Consider the following 17,819-nt stretch of genomic DNA (forward strand, 5'->3'; position numbering starts at 1 on the left):
AAAAATTATTCAAAATAAATTTATAGTGAGAAATTTCCACTTGAAGAACTGATGGGGCACAGGCACAACCCAAGGTGATATCACAGTATCATGCCCTTGTCCCCCTCCTTTTCCCTCAACCGGGATCATTTTTCAGTTTTTGGGTTGGGAGTCCCCACAAAACTGCATCCAGGGAAAATATTAAATGCAGAGTAAAACATTACTGTAAAGAAATACTAATTAATTCATGTTATGTTTCAAGCCACAGAAATTGGTTTATTCCCTTAATGAAAGTTAGCTTAGGTCCAGGTATATTTGTATCTTCGGAATCAGGGCTTTTAAGGAAGAAAAAAGTTTCTCATGTTTCCCGACATCCCATTAAAATGGTTGTCCTTTGATGTCAATTAGAGCCAGCTAAGAAAAAAAAAATCATCCTTAATTGCTTTTTAGAAATAGACATTATTGCTTGCACCATCACAGCCAGATTCGATTTCCTTTTACAAGAAACCAGGATGCTGGGAATGCTGTAAAGCTCCAGCTCTGCTGAATATGGATGTGGAGCTCTGCTGACAGAGAGCTGCTTTCCCTTGGACTGCAGAGAAAACTGGTGCAAACCCGACAAACGTGCTTGAAATATCTCCAAAGTGGAAAAAGGCTGGAGCTGGATGTTCAGCTGAGGCTGGTTTGGGATGGGCAGTGCTCTGGACACCTCTGCTCTGGAGCCAGGCTGGGAGAGCTGGGGGTGCTCATCTGGAGAAGGCTCTGGGGAGAGCCTTCCAGTGCCTGAAGGGGCTCCAGGAGAGCGGGAGAGGGACTTGGGACAAGAGATGTAGGGACAGGACAAGGGGGAATGGCTTCCCACTACCAGAGGGCAGGGAGAGATGGGATATTGGGAAGGAATTCCTGGCTGTGAGGGTGGGGAAGCCCTGGCACAGGGTGCCCAGAGAGGATGTGGCTGCCCCAAACCTAGAAGTGTCCAAGGCCAGTTTGGAAGGGGCTTGGAGCAACCTGGGATAGGGGAAGATGTCCCTACCCATGGCAGGGGGTGGAATGGGAGGGGCTTTAAGGTCCCTTTGAACCCAAACCATCCTGGGATTCTATGGATGCTCAGTTCTCCATCCCTGCCTCCCCATAAGAGTGAATGTAACCTACCCTGATAATTGTAGCTACAAAAATTATCAAGTCCTCAGAATTTGGGCGTGTTTCTTTCCAAGGAGCATCACCAATTTTCTCAAAGCCTTCTCCACATTTGTCTTACTGCAGGGAATCCATAATGTCTCTGCCCACCAGGAAGAAGAGGAGTCCAGAGAGTAACACCAGGGGCACCCCAGCAGCAGCAAACATGAAGGACCACCCATAGTAGACGTGCACAGGGACATCATCCAGGCACTTCTCGCTCCTCTCCAGGAGGATGTACTTCTGGAAGTCAGCTGCAAACTCCTTCCACATCACAAAGAGAAACACGAGCAGGAGGAACAAACCTCCTGGGAAGAGAGAGAAAACTGAGTTATTCTCTGTGCAGGAAATACAGGAATAAAGGTGAGAAAAGATCACAGCAGCTTCTCATCCATGCTCTCCACCAAAACTTTGCGTTGCAGAATTGTTGCTCCTGATGTTGCTCTGCAGGTTCCTGTGGAAGCCGAGGCCACTCGCCATGGGAGAGCCCCACACCACAGTGATCAGTTCCTGCCCTCTGACACCTTGTGCTTTGATCACCAGCACTTCTGAAGGCTCTGCTCCAACGGGATATGGCCATGGAGAAACCAGAGGAGCAGGGCTGATGTTCCCAGCAGGGACCTGCGTTCCTCTCTCAGAGGTGGAATGCTACACCTTTTCCACTCAGACATGAATGAGGAGACACCAAGACTTCTTCCTTTTTTGTATCTGCCCTTCCAAGCAGTGTCATAGCCAATTCCTACCAGGAATCAATCCTGATGATGGCAAAATTCTGCCACTGAACCTGCCACCCCCAGGGCCAGCAGAGCCTGCAGGGCCAACACGTTATGGAGTGGGAAAGGGACACAGCCATGAGATATTAATCTTAGGTGGGCTACTAAATACCAGAATAACAACAAGAATAATAAGCAGCTTATACCACAGGGCTCAAAGCAGGTGACAAAAATTAGAGTGGCACAAATCTCATTTACTGTGTATCATTAAAAATATATATCTATGGTGCATTTTAAACTCAACATCCATTAAAGCTGAACAGTGATGGTGTGATGACAGGTCTGAAAGCAGTTCAGAAATATCTGATCTTCCTACTTCACAGGTAGAAGCTGCTATTTTTAAATGGCGCTGTATAACATATAGATATACACACACACATATATGAAAGAAATACATTACAGCTTATATTATTTTTATGGTTGAAGTGAACAGCTCGAAATTAATTTAGTTGACAAGTTGCCACACAGTTCTGTGGCTGTGTTGTGGCTTCTGCAGGATTTAATTTCTCCCCTTGCCATTTTTAAATCAAAGGTAGTTGTGGTGTATTTAATTATTCTTCCTGGCAGCTTATACACTCCAAAATCCAGCTCTTGTACTAAGGAAAGGAAAGGAAAGGAGTAAAGCTTGACATTGATTTATCTGCTTAGGGAGGTTACTGAATCTTCAGTCAGAGAAAACACGTCTGTGTTTTACTGTGATTCTGTTTATAACGGTTATAAAAACATCTCAGAGACAAAAATAAGACTCACAAGAAGGTAAGAGGCTTCAAAGTCCTCACTAAGAATGAGAGAAGTTGCAGTTCCCCACCCTAAGCTGTCACATTTGCTAAACTGCTTCCCATGCTCTAAAAAAGTGCAACCCTATCAATCAAAAATTGGTGTAGCCATACAAATACTCTTTACATCTCCCCATGCTGATATTCCAGCCGTTCTCCTTGACGCGGAGGAGTCCTTGTTTTTCCTGGAGAGGCAGGCGAGGAGTTAAACAGCAGCTGCTGGAACATTTGCATGTTCATTGAGGTTTTGATACCACTTGAAATTAAGTGCACAAATAAATATTTTACACTTACTATGATAGTTGTATGCTTAAAATACCAATTATTCTACTATAAGAAAACGATGGCGTGTTCAAATAGTCGCATGTCCCTTACAAAATACAATGTATTGATAAGAAGGCAATTAAGTCTTTATTACTGATGTAATTTAAAATTAAATTAATTAGATAGCAACTGAACCTTGAAAAGTGCTCCTTTAAAGATCAATTTCTATTTCATTAACTTATAATACCTACCGTAAGAGACGCAAATGAAAGTGCAGCCCCAGTGGGACAGAGAACGTGCGTATGGAAAACTACTTTGGAATTTTGCTTTAAATAACCAGGAATTCTGTGCTGATTTCTCCCAGGACAATTTAGATGGCCTAAGTCTCATTTTTTGAGGTAATCAGATGAAAACCTTCCAGTTCTTACTGAGAAGGGTGTGGGAAGTCCCACGTGTGGGTGGTGCCATCCCCAACCTCTTCATGAGATAAGGAATGGGAATTGGCCCCTGCTCTGTCCTCAGGAGAAGCTCCAGGTCTTGTATGGAAGGATTTATTATTAAACAGGTACTGGAGGTGATGGCATGGCCATGGCATCTAAATTAAGAATGTTTTCACACTCTGGGCAAATGACAAGAATATGTAAAGCAAGCAGCCTTCTTCCCTGGAATAATTACAGCTGAGCGATGAAGAATCCCTGGGATTTACACCATGTCCTCGGTGGGAAAGGAAAATCAGAAGGGCAGGTGCAGCCAAAGGATGGTGGGAGCTCAAAAAGGGCAGCTTACTGAAATCTGCTCAGCCAGAAATCCTTGTTTGGAGCAATCACAAGTATCCCTGAACCTGCCTAGAATTTGTCACACTTACAGCCATGAGCAGAGTCTTCATCATGAGAAAATCAGGAAGTTTCACTCCCATATTACCAAAGTGTTTGGCATTTTTGGTTTTTTGCTGTTGTATTTGGGATTTTTCATCTGTTGAACAGGTTTCACTTCACTCCCTCCTTTCTGGGGCTTTTAGTGGAAAGCAGAAAATCATTTTTGTTTCCTGCCAGCTTTGGATGTAGAAACCAATTCCTTCCTGCTTTGGGCAGCAAGATGAAAAACTAAAAAAATGTTGTTTTCTGCCCTAAAAATGAGACCGTCATTGGCACCCACACCTGAGACACAAGGGTGTGTGTTGGGTTTGGGTAAGTGAAGACCTCACCAAACCTCCTCCCCATGCCCATCTCAGCATCCCTGTGCTTTCTCCACTGGAAAATTACCCAAGTGATCCCTTCCCTTGTCTCCTTCTCCCTCTCCTCCTTTTGCCTCTGTTCATTAGGATGGAACTAGGAAAAATTAACTGCGAAACTCCATCTCCAGGCTGATGAGGTCAACGGCATCTTCTGGGGAGGGGCTAATTGCCAGAAAATTGCAGTGGGGTATTAAATCTGTCTCCTTTGTGAGCTGCAGATCCGGGAGCCCGGAGCTCCATCCCCCTCTCCCAGCGGACCTGCGTTTTCCGTGTGGGTAAATTGAAGTGGAGCTTTTCCCTTCTCTCACTTTATTTCCTTGTGACGCCTTTATAGCTGCTAATTGTGGGGACAGGTGAGTGAACTCAATCTTTAACTCTTATTCTGGGGAAGCTACTGAACTTTTGTGTAATCTGCTAATTAGGAGAATAATGAACTTTGACTCGTTCTCCTCTCTCACTCGTTTCCTCTTAAAGGATGTTAATAATGAGGAAATGGAGGGATGACCTTCAGCTGCCCTTCCATAACTGTCAGCCTTCACTGCACGTGGGGAGCCTGAGACTGCCAAAGTGGAGCAGCTCCATTTGGGAAGCAGAATTTGAGCAAAAAACTCAGCCCTTTAACTGACAGGACTGGGAAATCTGCCTTTTTTTCCATGCTGTCGGGTCACACTGAAGAACAGGTTGGTCCCACCATGGGCAGGGACAAGACCCATCATCCCAGGTTGCTTCAAGCCCCATCCAACCTGGCCTGGAACACTTCCAGGGATGGGGCATCCACAGCCTCTTTGGGTAACCCGTGCCAGTGCTGCACTTCTAAGTCTGGTCTCTAAAATGCCCAAAGGAAAAGAAAACTGAGGAGCACAAGGTAGGAAAAATGAAGGAGCACGAGGAAAGTTGTCTCAGCAACTCAAAGAGCTTCCAGAAGCTGCAGCAGAGAGCTCATCCAGCCCTCTTGGTGACATTGTAGTGACAATTAACCAACCTCTGACTACTGAAACAAGGGGACAATCAGGCACTGGGCAGGATCTGCCACCCCTTGGAAGCACTGAAGCTCATTCTGAGATGGCAAATGCTGGAAGGAAAGCAGCATGCTGGCTCTTGGCTTGTGTATTCCAGGTGCTTTTGGGAGCAGGCTGGCAGGGAAAACTGCTCAGCTGGGGCTGTGGATGTGCAAAGGCAGCACCAGCAAACGTCAGATGGGCTCCAGCTCTTTCCAGTCACCCAGTGGAGGAAATCCAGAGAAATGCCTCCAATGCTTTGGAAGGGCTCTCAGCAACGCCTCCCAAGGAGCAGTCCATTGGTTATGGGAGCTGGCACAGCCAGATTTGCCCTCTGGAATGTACAGTAAATAAAAGGCATCTCAGAGGGAAATCCAAAGGGATCCACTTGAGCCATAACAATTCTTGCCCTTCAGTGCCAGATTCCCCCTGAGACAGAGGGACACACAACCCTCCTCAGGACCATGCCAGGCTGGTCACCCATAAATGTCTGGGAATGCATTTGCACCAATAGTGCCTTTAAAGCCTTTTGGTAGAAAAAGTGACATCATTTTGCAATGAATAACCACGACCTGTCCCAAAGTAGGGCGTTCGTGGGCAGAACAAAGCTGTTGGTGAAAGGTTCCCTTCCAGTCCGGGACATCCCGCAGTCCTGGTGCTCCATCTCCCCATCGACTGCCAGACCACATTCCCACCCTGCAGATTGCCAGCTTTTTCACACTTCCTCAAGGAGAGATCATTTCTTCAAGGGAGGTTAATTAACACTGACCCGCAGGCCATGATTAGAAGAGAAGAGGCGCTTTCTCCTGCATCATCCCTCCACATCCCGCTATCCAAAGGAAAGGGATGGCTGGAGACTTGAGGCTGTGTTAAATCCATTGTTCCTACTGCTTAGCGCAATTATGCAAAATATTTTTAGAAGGGATAACAAGAAAATAACCATGGAGGGATGCAACCCAAATCCATCCAGAAGCCGGGGCCAAGCAGGATCCAGAGGTCTGAGATCAGGATAAGCCCCCCCGAAAAAAAGGATCAGTTGAAACACTAAGGAAACTTTGCTGAAAAAAACACTGAATCCTTCTGCTATCATTTGAATGGAAAATATAGTAGGAAGTGTCTTCCAGCTGAACTCGTTCCCCCGAATGACTGTTAATAACAATGATTGCTGTTCAGATTGAAGCTGCATTAATACAAACTTCAATTTTAACAGCAGCATCTTTGTCTGATGCCAAGAGGTTTATGTGATGCATAATCAGCTCTTCTAAAAAGTGTCACATTCTAAGCCCCAGCCTTTTAATCAAGGAATAGTCAAATAAAGTGGAAAAACAATGGAAAAAAAAAAAAAAAGAAGATGGTTGAGTATTACTTAGCATCCTTTTCTGTGATATTTCTGCCTAACGTGCAGGCTGGACCCACTCCTCAGGGACATCTGCTGCCTTCTGGGAGCCTGGACTACAGATGGGAAGAGAAAGCTCCCTGCCGTGGTACAGCCCTTGGATTATTATCCATTATGGGATCACAACAACCCCACGGAAAACTACAGGCTTGGGGCAGAGTGGCTGGGAATCTGTTTGTGGAAAAGGCCCTGGGGATGCTGGTGCCAGCAGCTGGACACGAGCCCAGAGGTGCCCAGGTGGGCAAGAGGCCAATGGCTCCTGGGCTGTCCCAGCCGAGGTGTGTCCAGCAGGCCCAGGGCATTACCTGTGCCCTGTGCTGGCACTGCTGGGGCACCTCCAGTGCTGGGGACAGCCCTGGGACCCTCAGGACAGGAGAGACATTGAGGGGCTGGAGCGTGTCCAAGGAAGGGAACAGAGCTGGGGAAGGGTCTGGAGCCCCAGGAGCGGCTGAGGGAGCTGGGAAAGGGGCTCAGCCTGCAGCAAAGGAGGCTCAGGGGGGACCTTGTGGCTCTGCACAACTCCCTGACAGGCGGGGGCAGCCGGGGGGATCGGGCTCTGCTCCCAGGGAACAGGGACAGGATGAGAGGGAACGGCCTCAGGCTGGGCCAGGGGAGGCTCAGGTTGGACAGCAGGAGGAATTTCTTCATGGAAAGCATTGTCCATCTCTGTCACAGACTAACCAGGGCAGTGGTAGAACAACCATCCCTGGAGGAATTTAAAAGTTGTGTAGATGTGGCACCTGGGGGCATGGGTCAATGTCAGGACCTTTCTTGTTAGATATTTTCATTAATGTTTTCAGGCCTCCCAAATCTGGGCACACTCAAAGCCCAAAGTGAGAGCAAAGACAGTGTCTCATGTTTGATTAATGCCAGATATGAGGAAGCAGGAGCTGGTGAAGGATCTGCAATTAAGCAGTGTTTTTTCAGAGAAAAGCCTGATTTCATTACGAAGTTCTTCACTTGGCGCAGCTCAACTAAGCTCCAGCCTGTGGCTGCTTGAGTCATAAAAGAGCTTTTTTCTGAGTTTGAGTCACTGGTATAAATCAAGTATTTCTACTATTGAAGCCAGTTATTCCTCTCAAATACAGAAAAGGAAAAAGCCCAAGTGATAATTCAGTAGAATCATTGGTAACAGCAGTGGGAAAAATGAATAAATGCCTATTTTTAATTCATTTTCCTGCAGTGCCATCGTTTCATCTTTTCAGGTCTCCTTAAGCCAGCCCTCTCGTTTTGGATCACGGGGTTTGCCTTTCATCACTCTGTGGGCTTCCAGCTCTATCAAAGCTAGCGGCAGAGGCAGGAGCAGCCCAAATGCAAAGCCTGACTTTGGGGAACTGAGCGGGGCTGATGCTGCCCAGCCTTAACACACCTGCAGCCCTTACTGAAATAAAAGGGTTGCATAGAGGAATAGTAAAAAAATAGTGATTTTCAAAAATCTCAGCCTTGTCAGGATTAAGGATTATCTTGCTAAAGCCTGGCTGAGCATAGAATCATGGAATCACAGAATGGTTTGGTTTGGAAGGGGCCTTAAAGACCATAAAGGCCACGGACAGGGACACCTTCCACTGGACCAGGTTAGTCAGAGCTCACAGGAGTTTAATTCCACTGGGGAAGAGGGAAATCTTTTGCTGCTCCCATCAGAGCCCCATCTCCCACAGCAGCACCTCATCCCCACCTGCCTCCCATTCCAAAGCCACCCTGCCCCGGCCGTATTGCCTCACCTGAGAGCAGCAGGAATCCTCCCCCGACTTTGTAGGAGCGGGGACTGGAGAAGGGGACCCCACACACCAGCAGGAGCCCCCCCACGAGCCCAGCAGCCACGGCCAGCAGGATGAACGCCGTCCAAAAGCCTCTGTACACTGCAACAGGAGCAAAGTCAGAGAAAGGAGATGGAAAGAGGCTTTGTACAGCCTCAGAAGTCTTTTTCTTAATGATTCCGTGTTTAACTCCCGCTTTAGCAACAGTAAAAACAACAACCTGTGACGCTGCTGTGACAGGCAGAGCTGAGGCTCCGGCTTTGCCAGGGCACCTGGAACAGCCACGGGTTCAGGGGGAATGTCATGCCCTACAGAATGGAACTGGAATGAGGCCAAAGGGTTGGGAAGGCTTGCCAAGGAAGCACACCACGAAAGGCGGTGGGAGGAAAGGACACCGTTCTTAGCTGTGCCAGGGGGTGTGGAAAACCTTGGCAAGAAAGGAAAGAAAATAGCAAAATTTGGAGAGGTGCAGTCAGACCACAGCTTTGTTCCACTTTAATTAACACTTCGGGAAGGTGCCAGGCTCCTGGTTTAAAATAAAGGCGGTGTTTGTTGGCAGGACTGCAGGGAAAACAGGAGCTCATGAGCTCCCCCATTAGTGGCCTTGTTTGACTCCGGGAAAGAGAACAGGGCCGGGGAGCAGCTGCCTCTCCATCCAAGGAATTTGGGGTTTTGTTGTGTACAACCATCCCAGGCGGAGCCGAGCAAGCTTGGTCCATCGCATCCCACCAGATGGGACAGGATGGGATGTAGCCCACAAATATAAGTCTCCCAGTAGCCAAGTGTCTTCTAGACACTGCCATAAACCTTATCCAAAGGTGGTGGTTTTGCAGTAGAGACCCTCTGATACCCTGTTCCCCATCCCCTGATTAATCTGACCCCTTGGACCACCACATCTCACCCTGCCTGTTGTTTTCCAGAAGCTTCAGTTCGATTTAAGCCGAGCACGAGCAAGTGGGTAATGCTGAAATGATTCACACTTGAAAGAAAAATGATACAGAGAAGATGCGTTTTCCTCATTTGAAACCATTTTGTCAGGAGAGCCACTTAGGGAGAGATAAGTATCTTGAACTCTCCAAAACCACAGAATTCATTTTCATGTTTAACCTCCCGTCACCCGTTTCTCTCAGGGAGCCTAAGAGGATGCAGATAAGGCAGAATTATCTCTGGAGCAGGTCATAGCTGGAGGACCCCTCTCCTTGGACAGCCTCCTGTTTTGTCAGCGTTTGCAGATGAGGATGGGCTGGTTAGAAAGAAAAGGGTGTTCACGACAGAAGTGGCTGCTCCCCCCGAGGGCCTTGCACAGGATTGGGGCAGGGGAGGAGCCCTGCCCAAAATGTGGAGGCTGAGCCGCCCCACGTCCCCAGGGGTGACAGGGACAGGCAGAGCCCGCAGCACCCCGGGCGCAGCCCCCCCTTCCCGGCATCTTCACAGAACCCTTAAGGTCAGAAAAGACCTCTGTGAACATCGAGATCGAGCCGGGACTGTCCCAGGGGACACGCCTGGGAGGCAGCTGGGGAGGGTTCCATAGCCGGGCTGACAGGCAGGGACAGATGCCTCCAGCGCCCTTTATTTAGGACGGAAAAAATAGTGTGTGTTGATCAGCGGGATCATCCAGAACCTGGACGCTGTGCCCGTCTCTCCCAAGCAGAAACAATCCCACAGCTTATCCCGCATATCCTGCACCAGCTCCTCCTCTTCCTCCCTCCACAGGTCCCTCGTATCCATTTGACACCGCGGAGCGTTCCTCGGGGTGGGAATCCTGCACAGCACAGCCAAAGAAACGAGCTGCTCTCCCTCACATGCTCCTACTGACAATGGTTTTTTTTTTTTTTAATTAATTTCTCATAGAGGAAAAAAAAATGAAATAAAACTAAAAAAAGGTACTGCTAAAGGCTAAGGAAAAGGTCAAGATGTTTGTTTGTGCAGAACGTCTGCCCTGCTTCCCCGGAGGCAAGGCAGACTGATGCACACTATTTAAAGAAATCAATTCATTTCAAAAAAGATCATTTAATTAATTCTAACTGCTGCCACCAATTTAGCAAATTAAAATTCCTAACAGCAGCTGATTCATTAAAGAACTCAGAAAATATAGAGAAACATAAATAAAAAGGGACCCAGTTGAAAGGGAGCTCTCCAACTGCGTAGTGTTCAGTGCATTAAAAATAAGTCAGTCACGAGGGTTTTCTAACAATTTGGTCTTTAACTGATTTTCCAGGGCTTGTTTATTTTGTCTTGCAACAATTCAACACCTGAGCTATCCCAGGAAACCAGACTCTGGGACCAAGTCAGCACTAGACTGGGTTTGGGTCTTCTGGCTCCAGCTCTTCCCAGTGAGTGAGGAGGTGGGAGAGAGCGGATTTATCCTCCTGCCTTACTCATAGGAGTAGGTGCTGAGCACCCAGCGGGAGGCAGCAGAGCCCATCCCAGCACAGCTGGGCTGGAGGAGAGAAAACGTGGGAGAACATCTCAATGTGTGCTTGGGGCAGCCAACCAAGCAGGACTTGTTTGTAAAGGAGCTTTCCAAAGGTCTTGGCCATGCTTGGCCATGTGCATTTACAACAGGAGAACCACAGCACTGACACACACCCCAAATCTCTGCCTGATTCCTTGGAAAAGGAGCTGCTGGGGGAGAAGGAAAGAAACTCACCTGCAGTTGTGTCGTAGGAGGGATGGGGGAAAGGTCCGAGAGCAATGGGCATGGGGAAGAGGTAGCCATGCATGCAGAACTTGGAGTGTGCTTGGCTGGCTGGAAAAGACGAAAAAAAGAAGAATTAAATCCCTGTTTGCTTTTATTTCCAGCAGAATCACAGTTACAGGATTGAGATGGTGATGTGCTGTTGTGCAAAACCTGCAAAACCCTCAGTGACATCAGAATGCTGGGGAGGCAAAAAAGATAATGAATCTTGGTTAGAGAGGAAAATAAAAATAGAAATAAGAGTTACGAAAGATCTGACACTGTTCCTTGCACATCCTCTCATCTTCATAACCTGAGTCTGAGGTGGACAAAAATCATGAAAGATGGAACAACTGAAGTCAGTGTCAATATTCTCGTTGCTGTTTTCCTCCAGAGAATGTGCCTGACCACCTGGAAGGGTCAAAGTGTTTGGGTACCAGAACAAGGTACTTCCAAGACCTCCAGCTGGTGAGAAGGAAAAGCACAATTAGAATGGAAGTGCCCCATCAATATTAATACCACTGAGGCTTATCATGATTAACAGTAATAGAATGAATGTTAAATGAATTAATTAATGGTTGGCCACTTATTTAAATATGTTCCCCAGCTCAAAGGAGCACTTTATAATAGGTGGACATTAGTTCATGCTAAATTGACTATGGAATACCTATTGAATTAATTATTACATCCACAAGAGCAGCAAATTAATTTGCCATGATCAATCCTATTATAATAAATACCTAAAGAAGTAGCAAAAAAAATTGCCAGTTATCAGAGTGACTCATTTTACTTCAGGTAAAATTATATTATGTATTTCCATATAATGTAATTCAGCAGCAAACTCCCTGTCTCAAGCCTGTCCTTTTTTATCACAAACTTTCTGTGTGAAAAACCTCCCATTGTTCAGTTGAATGGTGGCGGGAACTATTCCTGCAAGATTTTACAGGAAACAGGTCAGGGACTGGGGGACAGCGAAGTCATTTGAAATTTTAATCACTGCAGAGTAAATTTAGTGTGGGAACCTGCATTATTTGCAGAGAAGTGCCCTCTGAGGTGATTGTGCTGCTCCACAACCACAGGAACATCCTCCACCGAGGCCTCGGTGGGCACAGGCCCAAGGTTTTTGTGGTGTTTAAAGCCTTTGCAGAACTTATTTAAAATTTGGGGGGTTTTATCCCAAATCCTACTGTAGAGTTGTGGCTGCCAGCAGGGCTGGTGCCAGCCATGTCCTGGGGTGGTCTCACTCCTTTCCTATTCCTTGTGGGAGCACCTGGTTCACTGGGCCAACCCTTCACTGCACAAAGGCCACCAGGCTGGCACCCACTGGTGTCACAGAACAGGTTTCACCTTCTCCTTCAATTTGTTTTTGAAAAGTGAATGTGTTTTCCAAAAAATAAAGGATTTTACATCCCTCTCTGATTATTCTCAAGTGTAATTTCAATGACCTTAAAACCAGCAGGATCTTAAAGAGTATAAACAGATGTGTTTATGGCCTTCCATGGTGCACCACTGGTCCTGAGCACCCAGGGACACCACACGTGCACTTCCAGCCTTCCCAGTGCTGAAATCAGTGGGAGCTGGGAATGCTGAGCACCTGGAAGGCAGAAAACAGGGACAGAAGAGCAATGCCAGGAAGGGCATGGGCTCGGATTTACAGAACTTTGCTGAACACAAACATCAAGAGGTATTGGGAGGGAGGGGGAGGAAGGAAGGGCTCTCCTTGCTGGTGGAAGACACCACTTCACACAGCTTTGTAGGCAATAAATTAAATGGCATCAAGAGGCTGCAACATTTCTGTGAACAACCCTCTGAGAGCAAAATCCAAGTCAAAAAAAAGAAAAAAACAACACAGAAAGGGCACAAAGAGAGTGACCCAGGTTTGCTTTTGAGAGACGATGAGAATGACAAAAATGAAATAAAAACTGTCTCTGCATCCCTGGGAGCACTTCCTATGTTTGTTTCCCATTAAACTGTGAGGGAGTGCTGTGGATACAGAGTGGTGGTGTTGTACTCACTGTACCAGAAGGTCCAGATGGTCTCAGGGTGGCCCTCGCCAAAGAACCAGCACCGCCAGAAGAAACCCTCGTGGTGGAAAGTGAGGATCTCCTTCCCAACCTCTGTTGGAGTTTCAGCCTGGGGAGGAATGAAAGTCCAGGCTGAAACAGGGAAGATCATGGTGCAAACAGTGTATATTTTGCTTAGACAGACATTGATTTAGTTTTTATTGGGTTTTCATTTGTTTTTTGAGTCAGTTTTGCAGGGGTTGCAGAACACGGAGGAGCTGCTGTCCTTGACTTTCTGCCATGTCACAGCTACGAAATTTTGTGATAACAAGTTGTCCTGCAGACCTGCACAAACCATTTGCCTCTTTCTCTGCTGTCCTTAAACCCCAGCTGGACTGAGCTGGATGGGAATGTCAGGGAGCTGGGCCTTCTGGGTGTATTCTACTCCTCAAACACCTTCCTCCAACCCCCAGACCAGACCTGCCAGCACAAGGTTTTGGTCTTTCTTGGAGGAAGGATATTGCAAAGTTTAGTCATGGAAGATTTACCAAAGAACTTATTAAAATTATCCTCAAAACGAGTTTTATCTGCCTCAGACAGGACTGTGACAAAATTATGTTTCATGATGCATGGGGAATGTCCGTAGAGGAATGGGCCCTGTGAACCAGAGAAAGGAGATGGGAGGTGCCAAAGGTACTTACGCCTCTCACGGACTGGTTTGGGTTGAAGGGACCTTAAAGCCCATCCAGTCCCACCCCCTGCTGTGGGCAGAGACACCTTCCCCTATCCCAGGTTGCTCCAAGCCCCATCCAACCTGGCCTTGGACACTTCCAGGGATCCAGGGGCAGCCACAGCTTCTCTGGGCACCCTGTGCCAGGGCCTCACAGGGAAGAATTTCTCCCCAGTATCCCTCTGGCAGGGGGAAGCCATGCCCCCTTGTCCTGTCCCTCCATCCCTTGTCCCAAGTCACCTTCCAGCTCTCCTGAAGCCCCTTTAGGCACTGGAAGGGGCTCTGGGTTCTCCCCAGAGATCTCAGCCTTCCCTCGCCTCGATGTTCTTATGCATCACGTTGTGGCAGCTTCCAGAGCTCTGACCTGATTCTCCTTTTACTTTCAGGATAAAATCCTGACTATGGCAAGGGGAGCATTCAGCCCTGAAACTTCCTCAGCTGGTGGCTCTGACTTGGTGCATCCAAGGCACATTTCACTGAGTTTACCAGATACTCAGCCCATCCTTATCTGTAAGGGACAGGATTTGACAGTTTAAGCAAGGGCAGAGAAGGTAAAAACAGAGCCTGTTATCCACAACCAGTAACAGAAATAGAAATAATAGAAACAGTGTCTGAAATAGAAATAAAATAGCTCAGAGGGAAGAGTAAGAGCAGTTCCTATTTCTGCCTGGTGCTTTTGAAGTCACCGCCTCAGTGTCAGGCTCCCCAACACTTGGCCAAGAGCATCTCTGAAATGTTTGAGATGCTTATTCATGTCGTGCAGTGCACAATCTCTGCTCTCTCCACTTTAAAAAACAACTAAAATGTGAAACAATTAACACTGTCACTTCCCAAGAACACGAAAAACAAGTGGCACTTCTCTGTCTCTGCCATCCCTGGGCTTTACTGAGCTGCTCAAAACTGAAGACCCCGTCTTCTGTTTCACTTCTCCAAGCATTTTTTCCATCATAATTTTTTTCTTTTCAGTAGGGAAAGTCGCTTGGAACCATGACTCAAGCAAACAGTGCCCTACATTTGATTATGGGATTCTGAAATGAAAGAAAAATATTTCTTGCTGGCATCATGATGCTTACCCAGGGTGACTCACCACACCAGGAAAAAAATCAAACCTAATTGGATTGAACTTTGAAGTAACAAAAAGTCTGCACACAACAAGGATCTTCCTGTCATTTTGTAATGGAAACCACACATTGATTGGCACAAAAACATTTCGGGGGAGTGGGTGGCTCGAGGAACTGATCTGGTTGTTATTTCATTGAAGAGTTAGACAACAGCAAGTGCAGCAAAAATCCAGCTTGAGGGATCTATAAACGAGCGACACCAGCCCTTAGCACTAAAATATCAAACTGTCCCTTGAAAATTACATTTCCTGCTAACTAAAATCCTATACAAATCTTACTCTGAGGATATCCAGGCCACTGGTTGGATGGGCAGGAACTCATCTGCTCTGCTCTGTGTCTGATGTTCACTTTTGCTTGGTGTCTGTGCTGCAGCTGTATCACTTCAGATGGAAGTGATTGCCAAGCCCCACACTTTTAAACATGAACTAGTTTTAAATGAAGAACCTAGAGAGGGAGAAATCTTTTAATGGCAAATATCAGGAGATATCTTTTGTCTTTAGAGGGAAATGCTGTCAACAACTAAAGCTCTTACATTTTTGCCTTTCATTCTCTAATATTCCTATCTGCCAGATTACAGAGGTGCCGTCTTAATGTTTCCTAGACACACTTTACTCAAGTCAAAATAATCAATATTATGGAAAAGCTGGTTAGGATTTTAAAGAATTTAAAGTTTTACCTCAGGCTGATGTTTAACATTAACAGGTCACGTTCATTGAGCATAAATATTATCACAGATTTCAAAATTTTCGATTTGAAATTATTTAGGTAAGTTCTTTCAAAGTACAAGGTTTCAGAGCTCACCACTCCGGTGCTCAGAGTGCTGTTCCCATGCTCGAAGACCGCGCAGGTGTCCGTGGCCAGAAGCCAATAATCCGTCCCAAAGGCAATGAGGAAGAGCAACACCCCGGTGCCTCCGAGGATCCCGGCTGCCAGGGCGGCTGCTCCGGCCTTCATGGGGCAGCAGGGGGGAAACCAGCACAACTGGAGAAAAGGAGGAAAACCCCCAAGTTTCCCAGGTCTCTGGAAGAGCAGGGCCAGAGGATTGCTATTTTTGGATGTGGATAACGATCTCCTGGCTGGTGTGAGTTTCAGTGGGTGGTGGAGCAGGACTAATAAAAGCAGATGACCTGGCACAAGCAAGCAGCTGTGGCATTAAGGATCATGACAAACAGCTATTGAGGCAGAGCAGGGAGCCATCCAAGGCGACACATGGCTGCTCCTGCCGGAGGAGTGGAGCCGGGAGCCCTCAGGACACGGCTCTGGGTCACGAGTGCAGAATTCCCAGGCCACCGGGGAGCTTTTCCCATCCCTCTCTGCATGGATGAGCAGGGGTGGACTCAAAGGTTTTCCCCACACCATGGAGCCCGTGGTGTCCTCAAGCACTGCAGTGATACCTCTCACTGTGTCCCACAGGTGGCACTTCTGGAATTTGCGTCTCCTTCTTCCTCTGAGCAAAACTCTGATGCAGCTTTTACAGAAAGCAACCTCAGGGATCCAAGAAAAACATTAAAACAGTGGGAGATCTTAAATATCCCAGCCCTCTTGGAAGTGATGCAATCACCACCTTTGCACCAGGCAGGTCCACATGGAGCTGGACAAGGAGCATCCAACCAGGTGCACACACGGACACACCGGGGGTGTCCTGCAGTTGTAAATGATGTTCTCCCTCCTGCCACAGAAAAGTGGATTATATGGATCCATACCCCTCACACCCACCCAGCCTGCCATGGGAGAAGTGTCTCCTGGGAACATTCCTGCATGGAATTTCACTGCCATTTACTTCCTAATGTTTTTGGCTTCTACTGGAGCATCTGCTGCAGATCACTGCCAGGAATGGGATGCCAGACTAGGAAAATTATAATTTCTGTAGTGCAATAACTATATTCCTGTGACATGCCAGGAGGCTGGGAGAAGAAATTTAAATTATAGTCAAAAATCAAGTTCTGGTTTTCTAATCTTAGCCTTAGTCATGACCTGCTCTAAACAGGGGGAAGAAATGATGCTGACTTCCCTATCCTATGGGAAATTGTGTTGCCAAATTAATTTTAATATTTAAAGTTACCTGTGAACATATGAGCATCTCAAAGCAACTGCACACTGGCTGAGGAACCTGGAGAGGATTGACAAAAATTTTGACTACATTTCTTATTGAGGCATACAGAGTGATGAAAGTACTCAATCTTCTATAAGCACAAAAAAATTTAAATTATAATAATTTATTTTATCCTCTGCACTGTCTTTCTTAAATATCACAGGGGTAGCTGTTAAGTAACACGTTAGACCTCTTCCCCTCACTGTCCCAGGGGCAGAGTTGCTCCTGGTTTAACCTGACAGTGAGCACGTGAGGAATTCCACATGATCCAGGATCCAGAGAATTCTCTTCACCAACGCAGGGAGAAAGGAGAGCTGGGACAGGGTGCAGACTTACCATCATGCAGGGTCAAAACTCAGCCACAGAGCTGGGATTCTGCAGGAATAAACACATTCTGTCCGTCCCATTGTCCTGCCATTCCACTGGAAACACTCCCAGCTGCTGCAATGGGTCTCCCTGTAGGTTCTTGGGATCAACTCTCCCTGAACCGGCACTCGTCCCATTCCTACACAAATTTCCCTTTCCCACCTCATCCCAGCATATCCACTCTTTTCCCATAGTTTTGAACAGCAATAACACACCCATCTCACAGTCACTGGTGCTCCACTACACCAAAGGCGAGCTCTTTGTATTGAACATAAAATGGTTGATTAAATACAAAGTATAACTTATCTATCACCTAAATAATCCATTAGTGCGATTCCAACCAGTTGCCATTTAACTACCACACAGTCCTGGTTAAATTTGTCTCAAGTGACAAGGACAGGTGGTTGCCATCTCTTCTTGTGATCTCCTCAAAGCTGGACACGACTGACAGGAGCTTTGGCAACGCTCAGAGGAGCT

At 46.9% G+C, this 17,819-nt stretch overlaps 1 protein-coding gene across 3 annotated transcripts; it reads right to left on the reverse strand.

The window, feature by feature from the left end:
- Positions 1 to 229: 229 nt before the first annotated feature.
- On the reverse strand, positions 230 to 17,038 carry LOC125333401 (transmembrane protein 182-like). Of its 3 annotated transcripts, XR_007206841.1 has the most exons (7): positions 16,947 to 17,038; positions 15,686 to 16,553; positions 13,046 to 13,163; positions 11,004 to 11,102; positions 8,318 to 8,455; positions 1,132 to 1,463; positions 230 to 393 (listed from the first exon to the last, which is right to left on the reverse strand). XR_007206841.1 is itself a non-coding variant. In XM_048319268.1 (6 exons), the coding sequence occupies exons 2-6, from the start codon at positions 15,836 to 15,838 to the stop codon at positions 1,234 to 1,236; spliced, it is 738 nt and encodes a 245-aa protein (XP_048175225.1). In that variant the 5' UTR covers positions 15,839 to 16,553; positions 16,947 to 17,038; the 3' UTR covers positions 1,034 to 1,233. The 3 variants fall into 3 exon arrangements, 2 of the variants coding, with proteins under 2 accessions (XP_048175225.1, XP_048175226.1); XM_048319268.1 differs by lacking the exon at positions 230 to 393 and having other exon boundaries at positions 1,034 to 1,463; XM_048319269.1 differs by lacking the exons at positions 230 to 393; positions 16,947 to 17,038 and having other exon boundaries at positions 1,034 to 1,463; positions 15,686 to 16,679.
- Between the last annotated feature and the right edge of the window lie 781 nt (positions 17,039 to 17,819).

Source organism: Corvus hawaiiensis, chromosome 14 (assembly GCF_020740725.1).
Source record: "Corvus hawaiiensis isolate bCorHaw1 chromosome 14, bCorHaw1.pri.cur, whole genome shotgun sequence".
Lineage (NCBI taxonomy): Eukaryota > Metazoa > Chordata > Aves > Passeriformes > Corvidae > Corvus > Corvus hawaiiensis.